Source organism: Polyodon spathula, chromosome 12, assembly GCF_017654505.1.
Source record: "Polyodon spathula isolate WHYD16114869_AA chromosome 12, ASM1765450v1, whole genome shotgun sequence".
In the NCBI taxonomy this organism is placed as follows: domain Eukaryota; kingdom Metazoa; phylum Chordata; class Actinopteri; order Acipenseriformes; family Polyodontidae; genus Polyodon; species Polyodon spathula.
In genome coordinates, this window is record NC_054545.1 from 31,655,640 (window position 1) to 31,668,699 (window position 13,060).

At 37.2% G+C, this 13,060-nt stretch overlaps 1 protein-coding gene across 5 annotated transcripts in view; it reads right to left on the reverse strand.

The window, feature by feature from the left end:
* The window catches only part of LOC121324169 (transcription factor COE1), a 143,203-nt gene that overhangs the window by 29,850 nt on the left and 100,293 nt on the right, over window positions 1-13,060 (reverse strand). For all 5 annotated transcript variants that reach the window (XR_005951225.1, XM_041265715.1, XM_041265713.1 and 2 more), the window contains exons 9-10: window positions 10,848-10,978; window positions 8,130-8,256 (exon numbers count right to left, since the gene is read on the reverse strand). Coding sequence is in view for 4 of the 5 variants with exons in the window: in XM_041265715.1 (XP_041121649.1) it covers window positions 8,130-8,256; window positions 10,848-10,978 (258 nt within the window). In the remaining variant the exon portion in view is untranslated. The remainder of the gene's footprint in view (window positions 1-8,129; window positions 8,257-10,847; window positions 10,979-13,060) is intronic.

Consider the following 13,060-nt stretch of genomic DNA (forward strand, 5'->3'; position numbering starts at 1 on the left):
TGTGGGCCTCTCTGGTCCTCCATTAATGGTTTTCAGATGAAAATAGCAGGAAAAAGAGGTTCTGAAGATTATGTCCTGCAGAGATTAGGACGCGGTGAAAAAAGATACAACACTGTGAAGGGAGAACGAACTTCAGAGCTGCAGAATTTCCAGTTTAAGTCTACTACTTTAATCAACACAAAGGATTTCAGAGCAATGAAGAAAGTCTGTGATGGTTTACAATGTTTACAATGTCTTTACATTCCCGTATGTGATGTGGCAGAAGTTTAGCATTGAAATATCTGGAAGGAATGATAAGTAAATGTAATTCAGTGTACATCGTTTATAAAGGAAAATATGAGACCTGAAAAATGACGGTTATACATGTATGGTAAGATACAGATATAGTGTTAGCTCTGTGTACTTTAAACAGAAAACTATTCAATCTAAATCAATAAAACACCCTGCAGTCTTATTAACAGCAAACAACTGGTGCATTTTTTTTTCTTTCACGTCGTTATTGGCAAAAGTCAATGTGTATGCAACTTACCAGCAATAATAAAGCAAATTTTTACAGAAATAACTATTTCAAGGATTCTGTGCAATCCCACAGATCAATGCTCATAGAAATTTCATGAAGCAACAATCCTCTGGGGCTCATAACTCAAAATAATGACCAAAAGGAGAAGCACAAGGCAAGCGGGGCTACAAGGAAGGGAGCCCTTCAGTAAAGTCCAAATAACATAAAAAATAAAAGCCCAAAGGGTTGACATTTTTAAAAAATATTTTGTTAAGGTATGCAGGTAATAACCAGGGCATTTGCTTTGACTGTGAAAAACACAGAGGTCAAATTGTAACAAAGGAATTAAAAAAAAAAAAAAACACCTAATGCTAATAGGAAATACTGTATGTGTGCAAAGATAAACAAGCAACTTGCCACTTTCAATGTATAGTTTTTGGAAGAACCTTATGCCAGGTCTACGTGGATAGGATTACAAGCATTTGTTTTTTTTAACACTAACAAGGTTTTTTGGCATTTCGATATTGTGAATTATGCCCTGACCTAATTGCGATTCAACCGGGAGTAATTCAGGATTTGTATGGATCAGGGAATCAGCGTTTGAGAACAGAGCTGGGTCACTAGCCTTCCTTAAAGAAGGAGAGTGGAGGGACATTTGTGGCAGTGGTTCTGCAGCTTTAAGGACAGTGTGTTTTGTAATTGGTTTTGAGTCTCCTAGTTTAACAAGCATTGCTGGGCTTTGTAAAGAACCGATAGTATCAGTGAAATAATGAGCACAGGAATGTTGTGTGTGCTTTTTTCTGTTTTGTTTTGTTGGTGTAACCCAGGTGTGATCTCACTGTAATGCTGGATCAATACCAGCAGCCACGGGCCGTTCAATACCCTTGAATTATTGCTTCATTTTTCTCCTTATTATAGATGAGTTGTGTTATTTTTTCCAACCCCCACCATCCGAGATCAATACCTTTCCATATCAGATTTTCCATAAACTCAGTGATTACTTTTATTTGGAAAATCTGATCGGCCAAATTGAGCACCATTTACGAAGGAAAAATAAATGTCTCAAAATACATAAATATAACAAATCGGTTAACTTTACCAGTGCAACTTTTCATTTTAATGTTGTTTTTAGCCTTGCATTTTTTTTTTCTTTTTCCTTAAACACATTATAAGAAAAGCAAGGAAGTGAAATAAAAATGAAAGGGCAATACCTTAAAAAAAAGAATCCTAGAACAGATTTGAGATAAGGGTATAAGACTGCATTATAATAATATCTGACCGCAACTAAGCCTCTCTTTTTTGGTTCTATGTATTGTTGCTGCATTAAGTATTTGGGCTGACTTGAGTGTGCTAGTTTTTGTTAAGAAGGATCCTATGTAAGCCTGAAGAAGCCTAGGAGGACAGTAACACTTTCCATCAAGGCTTTACTTAACAAGTAGGGAATTCCTACAATGACAGGTACATTTCACACTATTATTCAAGAGGAGTCATGAATAGTCTGCATTTTCTCTTATGTACAAACTTAGCATGAATCTAGAGATATGTCAAAATATGTACATCTTGGTTGAGTGGCAGGTTCTTAAAATTAAAAAATCCCTTTTAATTGACTTCTGCTACAGTATCTTTTTTTTCCGTACAGTGCAGTTGCAAACCTCTGGGTTTTCTAATTCCTTCGGAACAGACACTTCAAGAGTGAACAATATTTCATAAATACTTAATCACCGTATGGACATAAGAAACAAACAAAAAAAAACCTATAATTTGATCCAACAGAGTATTTTAATATTGGCTGCTGACTGTATTGCTAAGAGGAGAAGGTTGAATTTAGAACAGGGATAAATTGACTACTGAACACAGAAGCCCATTCATCATGGCCTCCAATCTATTAGAAGCACAAAGGTCTTTAAGGGTTTCATTGGCAGATTGCATTATAACTCTGGTTCATGTAAAATATGTCAGGACAGAGTGCCTAATAAATAATATGGATGGCAGTTCAGGAAAGGTAATACCAAACATGAAAATGAAGTCCCAGAATTAAAAAACAAATTGCAGTGAAGAACTGCAAACTTACTGACAATTTATACAGTATTGAATGTGCATTACCTGTCACTGATAACTGAGCCCAAAGAGGGAAAAAACAAAGTCAACTTCCATCTGAGCCTTTTTTACAGAATGCATGTCCTTGATGAATTCACATTGATTAGGGTTTAATATGGCTACTGATTGATTTTCAATGGGAAATGATGTTCTAACCCCTGCATAATTACATTAGAATTACTGAACTGAAACTTATTACAGTGTTATAGTTTCTCATATAAATTGCTGCCTCTCTCCATTACATTTTATGCCTTCCTTATGTGAGTGATGCATTTTTAAATGTAGAGTATTATCCTCCCTATCTAATCAGTTACAGCGTGCTTCTTTTGAAAGGAATCTGAATGAAATTCTCGTTTTGATTTTGGATGTTTAACTTCACAAGAGTTAACATGGGATCAACCATTTCCTCTGAACAGAGACACACACACACACACACACACACACACACACACACACACACACACACACACACACACAAGGGAAAGAAAATATAACAGAACGCTACTATGTAGCATGCATAATTTCTATCTTTCATTTAAATCAGATACTAGGCAACAAACTGCCAGCTATACAATCACTGTGCATCAATTATATATTAGTATGGGGTGTATCTACAATATATTTTGAATGAAAATGCATTTGATAAAAATGGGTCTATGCACAGCACTGCATCAGCGATCCATTGCCACACATAGTTTGCATAGCTGCTGATTGGGTCTTGTTTTTGGGCTGCTCTTCAGATCTAGTGGCTTTGTTCAAGGCTGCTCAGCAGGAGAGTTTACAGTCGCTGCTGCTCCCATAGGGAGGCAGACTGAAGGCTCCACTGAGGCACCTCGATTCGTCCTGACAGCCTGCCTGTCTCTCGTCAACCGCTTCCCTATTCTAAAACTTATTTACAAACCCCAGCCTGTGTACGTTTGATTTTTTTCTCTGTTGATCGTGTACTGCATCTATGCAATGTAAATAATTAATTGCGTATAAGCACTGTGCTGTGAGCAGGTTCGTTTGAAGTGCAGATTTAATTGTGTACTGTGCGGAGGAAAAAAAAAAGAACAGCAGCGTAGTGTACTGTACTGTGTGCTTGAACTGAAAAGAAAAAACGGACACTATAATGTAGTACAACAAAAGTTTAAAACTGTAACATATTCAAACTTTTTGTCAACCATTTTTGAGCTGTACTAACATTCAATAAAAATGTAAAAATGACTTGACTTGCAGTGTCAATAAATATTTTTTTTTAAATCCCAATCACCACAGCTGAATACAGATATCAGTGGATTGAACTAGTTTGGCTTGTTTGGCTGTGAGTAAAAGTACAGGTATCCCACGGACGAATCGATTGGTTTGGAACATTGCAGCATTGGTACTTGGTTTATTTAATTAGCTTTCATTGCTATTGTAGTTTCCAGTAGCAGCTGATTAGTTTCACCAGCTGTCCCTGTCTAAATCCATTGCCAGCTGCCACTGACTTATGCAAATTGTCTATGATTAGTACCCATTGGCAACTGGACCCTGGGAGATGCCAAATGGAACCTGGTTGGAAAACCAAGTAGGAAATCTCTCATCAGTTCAAATCTCAGCAGACCAATGGTCACCGGACCCAGCAGGGAGAAGCATCGCTATAGTTTGCATGACAATGCACAATCCTCCACTTTCTTCTGACTACCGAATCCATGAGATAACAAGATGAAACCACTCATTGCACAACCGGTTAGCAAATCATCACAAAATGCAATGCATAGTGGTACTGTTCGTTATATGATGGGGCAGTAAGCTAATTTTGAAAAGGCCACCATCTGGCACCTGTTTATACCAGCATTGTGCAATTCATTGGCTCCTACTGGTCCATCCACACAGTCACCAAATGGCTGGAAGAACAAGCCAAATCTGCACAGTAAACCAGATGACCAGACTGCTTATGCCAGACATAGCGCTAGGGCATGTCAAAAAACCCAAACCCAGTACTTCATTTTATTTTATTATTTTATTGCATGTTTTGTGAGGCATCAGGCAATCCAGGCATCCAGTAATATCAGGTGTGCTGCAATGAGAATTCCCTTAAACTGATGCTATTTACCTTGTTGAGTTACTAGTGTCCAGTGTTCCTGTTTTAAAGTGTGGGGAGAGTGGGGGTACGAGTTTGACTGATTACAATATTACTGTTAGAATGCAATACCATCTCAAATCAGCTTTCTCATGTATACAGTATAATAGCATAAGAATGCAAAGGATCAACTCTTGGTGGGTTCGTACAGGTCAAGGGAAAAGATTCCCTGCACGTACAGGACAGTCTCTTTACAATCCCTCCTGTTAATGGATCTGTTTTTTAATACGCACACTCTGATCATTTCTAATTGACAAAACCTGAACTGCTCCTCTTTGCTTTAATAATATTTTGAAAAAACATATGCATCTTTAATTTAAAAAAAAAAAAAAACTGTCTAATTTATGTGTTGGATGATATATTCTGTGAATATTTCATTATTCATAAAAAAAAAAAAAAAAAAAAAAGTTATTGGCTGTTCAATCTCCTCTTTTATTTGGCAGTTAGTTTTATAAATAGAGAATACGTGACTTTGACTTGAATGAGGTAACTATGGCCAGGATTAAGTTTCGTAACTCACATGTTGAAGAAATTGCCAAATGAACATGTCAAAGGTCATCTCCCTCTGCTACAGAAAACACTTATCAGCCAGACAAGTCCGTTTACAGCCAGGTAGCCTGGAGGGATGTTTTGTTGAATGATGATTCAAAATAATTTCTTCTAAATGAGACCTGACCACCATAACACTGTCTAATTAGAGAGAGGGGCAGACAAGGAAGCTATGCCTGACTACTTTTAGCAGAACTGACCGACCGAACCCCCTTTCCTCCACCTCTTATACCCCCAAACAACTGCTCCAAACAATACATTCTGTTTCCAACAGCAGAAGCATAAAAAACACTTGCAACTGTTTCTGAGCCAATAGAATGAGACCTAATTCCTGTAAGAAAAGTTTTGGCCTCTGTGGTTTTGTAATATGTTCCAGAACACCACACTGATCCAGTGCAGTACACAGTGAAAGTAGCCTCTTCCACACTGGAATGTTTCTGCGGAATGTAACTGTATCATAACATCTATCCGGGTCACTTCCTGCACTGCGTTGCCAGGAGCTGGTCTTGTGTTCTCTCTACTAGAAAATTCTGGCAGAGTTAACATGCAAGGCTAGGCCAGCAAGTCTCACTGGATGGGTTGTATCATGTACAGTACATGCACACACATGCAAGCACACACACATGTTTGCATTCCTATATTTGTGGGGACTTCTTATTGACTCTAACTATATTTTTTATTTACTATTTTTATCTCCAGTCAGACAAAACTCCACACAGGGTGAAAGTCGACAACAAATAAAATATTTTGGTCCTTTTTTTTTTGTCCGCACATTGACAGTAATAGCCGCCCCTCCCACCACACACTAGAAGCCTTTAGGGATCTGTCTCACAATAAATCCATATTTTCTGTAGCTTGAAGACGGTTAGCCGCACTGAATACCCAAGACTATGTGGTGAAGTGAAGATTGTGTAAGAAGGGGAATATAATTCCTTGTGAGAATCATTTTTTGAATATCAAAAAATATATATATAAAAAAAATATTGTGGTATTGTATTGACTGAGGGTGTACATATCGTAGCAGTAAAACAAATCTACATTAAGCTTCTGTCCCATTGCAGAAGCTATTCAGAGGTTAATCATAGTTGCAGCCATTATTTTAAAGTGCTCCCAGTACATATGCCAATACATAATATGTAAAAACTCCTCTCCACAACAGTTCACTCTGCACACTGGGAGTTCTGTTTTCAGAATTCTTTTAATTAGACAGTGGGACTGTTTCTACTCAATGAAGGTGTAGAAACCAGATGTAGAAACCAATCAATAATGCATCTGGAAGGTAGACCCCCGCACACCCAAGATCAATTCAGTAAAATAGCTTGTGTTAGATAGAAATGATTATGTTTTTCTCCACTGTGTGATTTGGTTATCCATGTGAGGCTCAAAGAAAACAAACCATTTTCACAGATTAAACTGCGATTTTACCGGCTATCATTAAATATCTTTGTTCCTCAAGTCTAGCGCTGCCAGGTAAGATATAAGAATTGCTCACACAGTAACACAAAAAATTTTCTAGCTATTATTTCTCTGGTGTTCGCTTGCAAAAGGCTCTGGCTCATTACAGAGCTCCTTAAATTGGTCTGGGATTTCTTCCACTCAGTGTGAGACCTCTGCTAAAAGGTTTGGAGCCACTTTCCTCTATTATGTAGAATGAAACTTATTACAAACAAATTTTTGCTCCAGGGCCATGCTTATAATTTTTAAATAGATGAAACAAAGTTAGTTGTAGGCGCAAAGAGGACTTGATCTTGAATTGGTATTTGGTTTGTGCTGTGTGGGAAAGGTGGAGGAGTCTTCACTGGAAACAGAACATTTGCTGAAGATGTAATTGTTTAAAATGGCTTCAAAATTGGAGGCTTGCAGGAGTTGGACTTGTTTTCCTGGTCTAAATGCGTCCTACTCCTGCATTTGTAGTTACAATCCTCTAATGATGCACATGCTGCAGTTATCCTGAACTAATATTTACTCCTATTTAGCTTTCTTTCTAATAGATGCTATTAAAACAATAAGTGTGAAATTACAGCACAGATATGGTAAACCCTGCAGTTAATTGACTTGCATCCAGCACTTTTTATTTCAAAAATTCAGTTTAGCAATATTATTTAAAAAATAGGCCATTGCTTAATCATGTATAATTTTAGTTGCTGTTGTATCTACTATCCAACACTACAGTGACCTGTTTGTATGGAATAGTTTTTAAAAGTCAACAGCTGCTTTCATAAACATTGCAGTTATATTAACCAGCAGCACTGGTGTCCTGCTTGCATCATAAGCTGTACTGTATTATTGCAATTCTATACCAATCCTTCTGTTCACTAAGGCATATTATTCATCTCCCTTGTCCCTACCGATAAAACCCTAAACGGCACAAGAGCTCATGTCTCACGAACCCCCCCCCCCCCCATAAAAAAAAGACACATTTCGTATTACCCTTATCTTTGCAATATACAGGATGTTACTGCCTGTGAGAACCCTGTGCTTCATGTTAACCTCTGGTAAAAAGGAAATGTGTGGAATTCCACAGTAGGAGCCTCAAGTACAGTGGTATATCTTTCAGTATATTATTCCTCCACTACCAGGCTTTTTCCTCTCCTATTTTAAATTTATGAGGCTACTCGCCCTGCGCTCCATGGGAGCCCAATGAAGACTAGATGACTTTATCTGAAGGGTACACAGGTTATATAAATAGATAAATAAATAAATAAATACATTTCAGTACTAACACTGCAGTATTTTGAACAGATCATCTATATTAGTCCACTTGTTTTGCATTGCACAGCAGAACCACAGCACATTTTTTTTAAATCTTAATTGCAGTGACACAACAGCCAGCCTGGCATCTCTTCATTAGAGTATAATGAAGTGTGTGTGCTTGCTTACCTGTGTAGATGAACCTCCCAGGGGTCCCTTTGCAGAACTGTTTGGACTTGTAGGACAGTGTGACTTCCACCACCCCGGGGATGTGCCTCGGTGGGGTTTGCACTCGAATCGCATGGGGAGTGATGAGCTGGAGGAGGAACAGAGAAGCCACAATAACAGCAGTCAGGAGCCTCGCAAACCTGCCAGCACAGTCATCACAGCTGCTCTTCATCAAAAGCTTCATAAAGAAAACAGAATTAACTTGTCAAGTCACTAAAAAAAAACAAAAAAACAAAAACTAAAGAAACTCTTTACATTATGCTCTGCAGAGCTCTTGACAATATTTATTCCAAGCGATTATGTGTGTGTGTGCGTTCCCTCTAAGAGGCTTCTTTTCTTTCTTTTTCTCTGAATATTTGCTGAAGTATATGTGCAAAATATCCCTGGGTTCAACTGCTGTACAGTATGTGTTATTCTATTATTCTAATTTTATTCTGTAAGCATGGGTGTTATAAGACACCTGTAGTCACACAGCAGATGAAAAACAACACAGAATGACTGAAGAAAAATAACCGCATGCAGGGATCTGTTCATTAGACTGACTGATTGTTATCTACACACCCAGTGATAAATATCGGAGCAGCCAAAACACTTCTTATCAGCTCCTCTACATCCTCTAATGCCAGATAAACATTCCTGCACCAAGAACAACCTCCAGCTCTAATTGGAAACATGCTGTCCACTCTAGTATTTCACTCCAGCACCGTCTGCACAGAATAATGCTGTCAAATGTGTAATATTTCTTTTGCTTGATATTTTTAAAATTGCAATGCCAAACTCTATTGCACATTTGGGAAGTACATTTTAAATATATAAAAACAGCAATATTATTTTCTGTGAGTAAAGAATATATAGAATTTCAACAGTCACCTGAGAGATTGGATTACTGAAAGCCAATGTGTTTCATTTAATATCATTTTAAATAATTTATTTTAAGTACATAAACTCTTATATTGCAGGAGATATATATCCTGGAATATATAGAATTATTGTTACAGTGTTTGATATTTATATATATATATTTTATATATATATATTATATTATATATTATATTATATCATATTAATAATGGGTATCGAAGGCCTTTTTCTCACATTATTAACAATGGGTATCTGAAAGTCAGATCTAGTCCCAGTTGACAGTGAGGCTAGGGATATTGCCTCAGCCGGGTTCCCTTCTGTTAACACTCGGAGCTGGGTGGGCCCCAGGGAGGAACAAAGGGAGGGAGGTGAGGTGAGGCAAGCTCCCCATTTGGGGGCCACAGGAACAGCTAGAGGGTCCAGTTCAGAAAGAAATTGTTGCCATATGTGTGGACTGGACACAAGCAATGATATATATATATATATATATATATATATATATATATATATATATATATATATATATATATATATATATATATATATATATATATAGATATATATATATATATATATATATATATATATATATATATATATATATATATATCAATAAAAATCACTGTTTATATTTGAACAGTCTTGATTTTCAGATATTGGTTGTTAATAGTCTTAGAGAAATGACAACTGTTGTACCAGTTTATTCTTTCTTAAGAAAAATGTGAGATCTATGTTGCAATCAGTTGCAATCAAAATGTTGCAATCTAGGCTTATGAGATCTAAGTTGCAATCAGTTATACATTTCTATAGCCTACACTATGCACATCGAATTTCTCACTAAACTATTGGCTGCAGCCTGAATAGCTGAAAAAAATAAACAAATAAACAAACAAACAAACAAACAAATAAATAAATAAATAAATCCCCCAAAAATGGCCACAAATAATTGGTTTATATGTTGAGGTCTTAATTAAATATTATACTGGTATGAAAGTAGAAAAAAAAATCTATACATTTTGTTAAAGGCTGGTATTATTTAATCATCGGATGTTCCGATGAAACACATGCATTTTTAATGTTTCTGTCCTGCTGTGTTCTGTAGCACTACAGGCACTCTTAATACTTACTGCTGTGGTACAAAGCACACATTAGACTGGTGTTTAGCTGTGAAGCACTAGCTTTTTCAAAGCAAATTTGCTGTCAGTGCTTTATTTTCAGAAGAAAAAAAAAAATCTTCTCTTTGTATACCATGGGTTTGCCTTTCAAGAGCAACTTAGTAGGGGCATGAAACATCAGAGTTACCTTAACTTATGTATTCTTCATGTTTAGATCCACTTTGTGTTATTTTCAGTTGTCAGAACCTCATAAGTACAGCTTCCAAGTCCATCTAGTACAGCATCAGTGGTGTAGTTGAGCTGGAACGTGCCAGATTGTGCTGGAACTCCGTTCAGGGACTATTTTCTATAGGCAGCAGTGATGTAGCCAAGCCGGAACTCGCATAATAGGTAAGCTAAGTTACATGCCACAGCTCCCTGATTCAGTCAGTAGTCCTCTTCATGCAATGAAAAATAACTTATTCTACTACAAACTCCTTCTTTAAGAAGGCCAAAGATGCTGACGAAGGCGACAGCAACAGTGTATCAACTACGACTGTGGAGAAAAACACAAACGCAGCTGCATGACCTGTTATGTGTGTCACTAGAAGTTCAGTATACAAATAGAATGTGAATTTCTATAATAATTCTTGTTAAAGAAAATCTTTATTTGAGCGGAGTTCTGGTACCTTCAGATTCAAAACTACACCATAGCGTAACTCACCTCACTCCAGACCAGCATGGTACCGAAGATGACTTGCAAGCCATCAAAGAAATTATCTCCAATTATGATGACTGTGGCCCCTCCTGTAGTCCATCCCTCGCTGGGGCTGATGGCTTTGATGCATGGGGTTGCTGTGTCCAGCAAGAACAAGGGGAAACAGACAGACAGAACATCTTTTGTCAGTATAGAGGCATATATATTCTTAAACATATAAAACAAAACAGAAACCTTCTATCAATGATACTGGGGGCTTGAGAACCCTGAAACCACTGGGTGACCTTTCCTGTTTTTTTGTGCTCAGTCTGAATGTAGGAAGATATAAGAAAGCCACAGAGCTCTCTGTAAATAACCAAGGAACACAAGAACAAGAGATGGTATTAATACTTAAGAAAGTTGATCTTCTGTGAATCTCAGCCAACTGCATTATATTGCAGCTAGTAATGAAAAACACCAGCAGTGTTAATATAGAGGTTAAGTGGCGTTATTAAGATCTGCCACTGTTTAGATTATGAAAATTAGCTCCTGTTTAGTTTAGGCCCCCTTATTGTGTTGCCGTTAAACCTGGCTGAGGATCCCTTATACAGTAAATATAAAATTACTTTGTTTTAAAAGATAAATACATCAAACTGGGTTCCACGTTGATTGAGCTTCACAAATTGCAGCTTATTTACATTGCAAAACCAAAAGAACAGTAACATTAATAAAAAGGTATTACATTGTAATTATATACACACACTTTACATTACATGAACTGCAGTGTAATTATATAGTAATTAGTTCGATTTTACCCAATAACTATTCCAGTCATTATTATCCTATTCATAAATGTTTTACTTAATGATGGAAATGTTGGTAATGGAGTTCCTGATAAAGAAGACAGTTATCATTGTAGGGTGTCTTGGTGTAATACATCACATATATTCACAGTGAAATATATGGCCGAATAATACTGCACATTTGAATATCACTGCTGAAAAACTGAAAGAGACATTTTAAAAATGAAACCTTTCTGTGCCTGATATAAAATATTGAGCGATTGTAAAAGGTGGTTGCAAACTTTTAGGCTGATCCGATCATTAATCTAACCACACAGATCAGCACTTACAATTATAATTGTTCAAAAATGAATAGGGAAAAGCATCATTATTTATATCTGTGCTTTCATTCTAGTCCAGTATGCTCTAATGTGTATGTATAGTAGGATATATCTGTAGTGTACTATGTTCTACAACGAGCACTTGCCAGGAAAAAAAAAAAAAAACATTATGAGAAATGTTGCCTGGCTTTAGTTTGCTATGAAAATGATGCTGCAAGCTAACAACAGATAGATAATAACTAAGATCAGAAAAAAAAAGCAGGGTGTCTTCTAGGAGGAGCTCCGCTGGACCTTTGATTGTTAAGGGTAGAATTACCAGTGGCTTGGCTCGACACCTGGTATAATTAAGTAATCTGAGGGTTAAACTGAGAAACATCATTCAGCTCCCCTTTGTTATAACAATGATCAGTTGACAATAAAACCCCTCTCTCCCAGGGGCCCTCTGAGGCACCGAATGCTAATTCTGGTGATTAAACACACACTTTTATTAAATATTACGGTGTCCCGCTTGTTTGAGTTCCTCATGGATCTGATTGTTTTACGAGAGCCGTGTAAATGTCATTGCCATCTCGCTCGCAGCAGGCAGACAATTTTGAGTCCTTACAAGAGTCGATCAAAGGGCACGAGCCGGGGGAATTGCTGAGAAAACATGGACAAGCGATAAAAATCTAACAGATTAATTGGTTTAAATTTCATTTCAGGATGTTGAACTTTGGCTCGAGATTCTATTGCCGCCTTGCAAGCTGGGTCGGACTAATTACTAGAATTCCAATTTGCTTCGGGTGAACAAAAAAAAAAAAAACGAGTTATAAGGCAAAGCTTTCAGCTTAAATACACAATAAACAGGTAAAGTTGTCTGTTTAGTGGATGTCACAGGAGATGAGATTTAACTGCACCATGTCTCTCCGTGACATTTACATATGTACGAGTTTGTATCTCACAAGGGGGGATAAAAAAGCTGGTACAGTGTTCTACCAGGTACAGCCCATCGCATAATAAAGCTAAATGAATTTGAGCTATTGACATGCAGAGCAGCCCCAAAGCGTGTCTACAGCAGATGGCACTATGGTAGTGGGTTTAGCATCTCATCATTGTTGCAATAGGTCAGACCAGAACC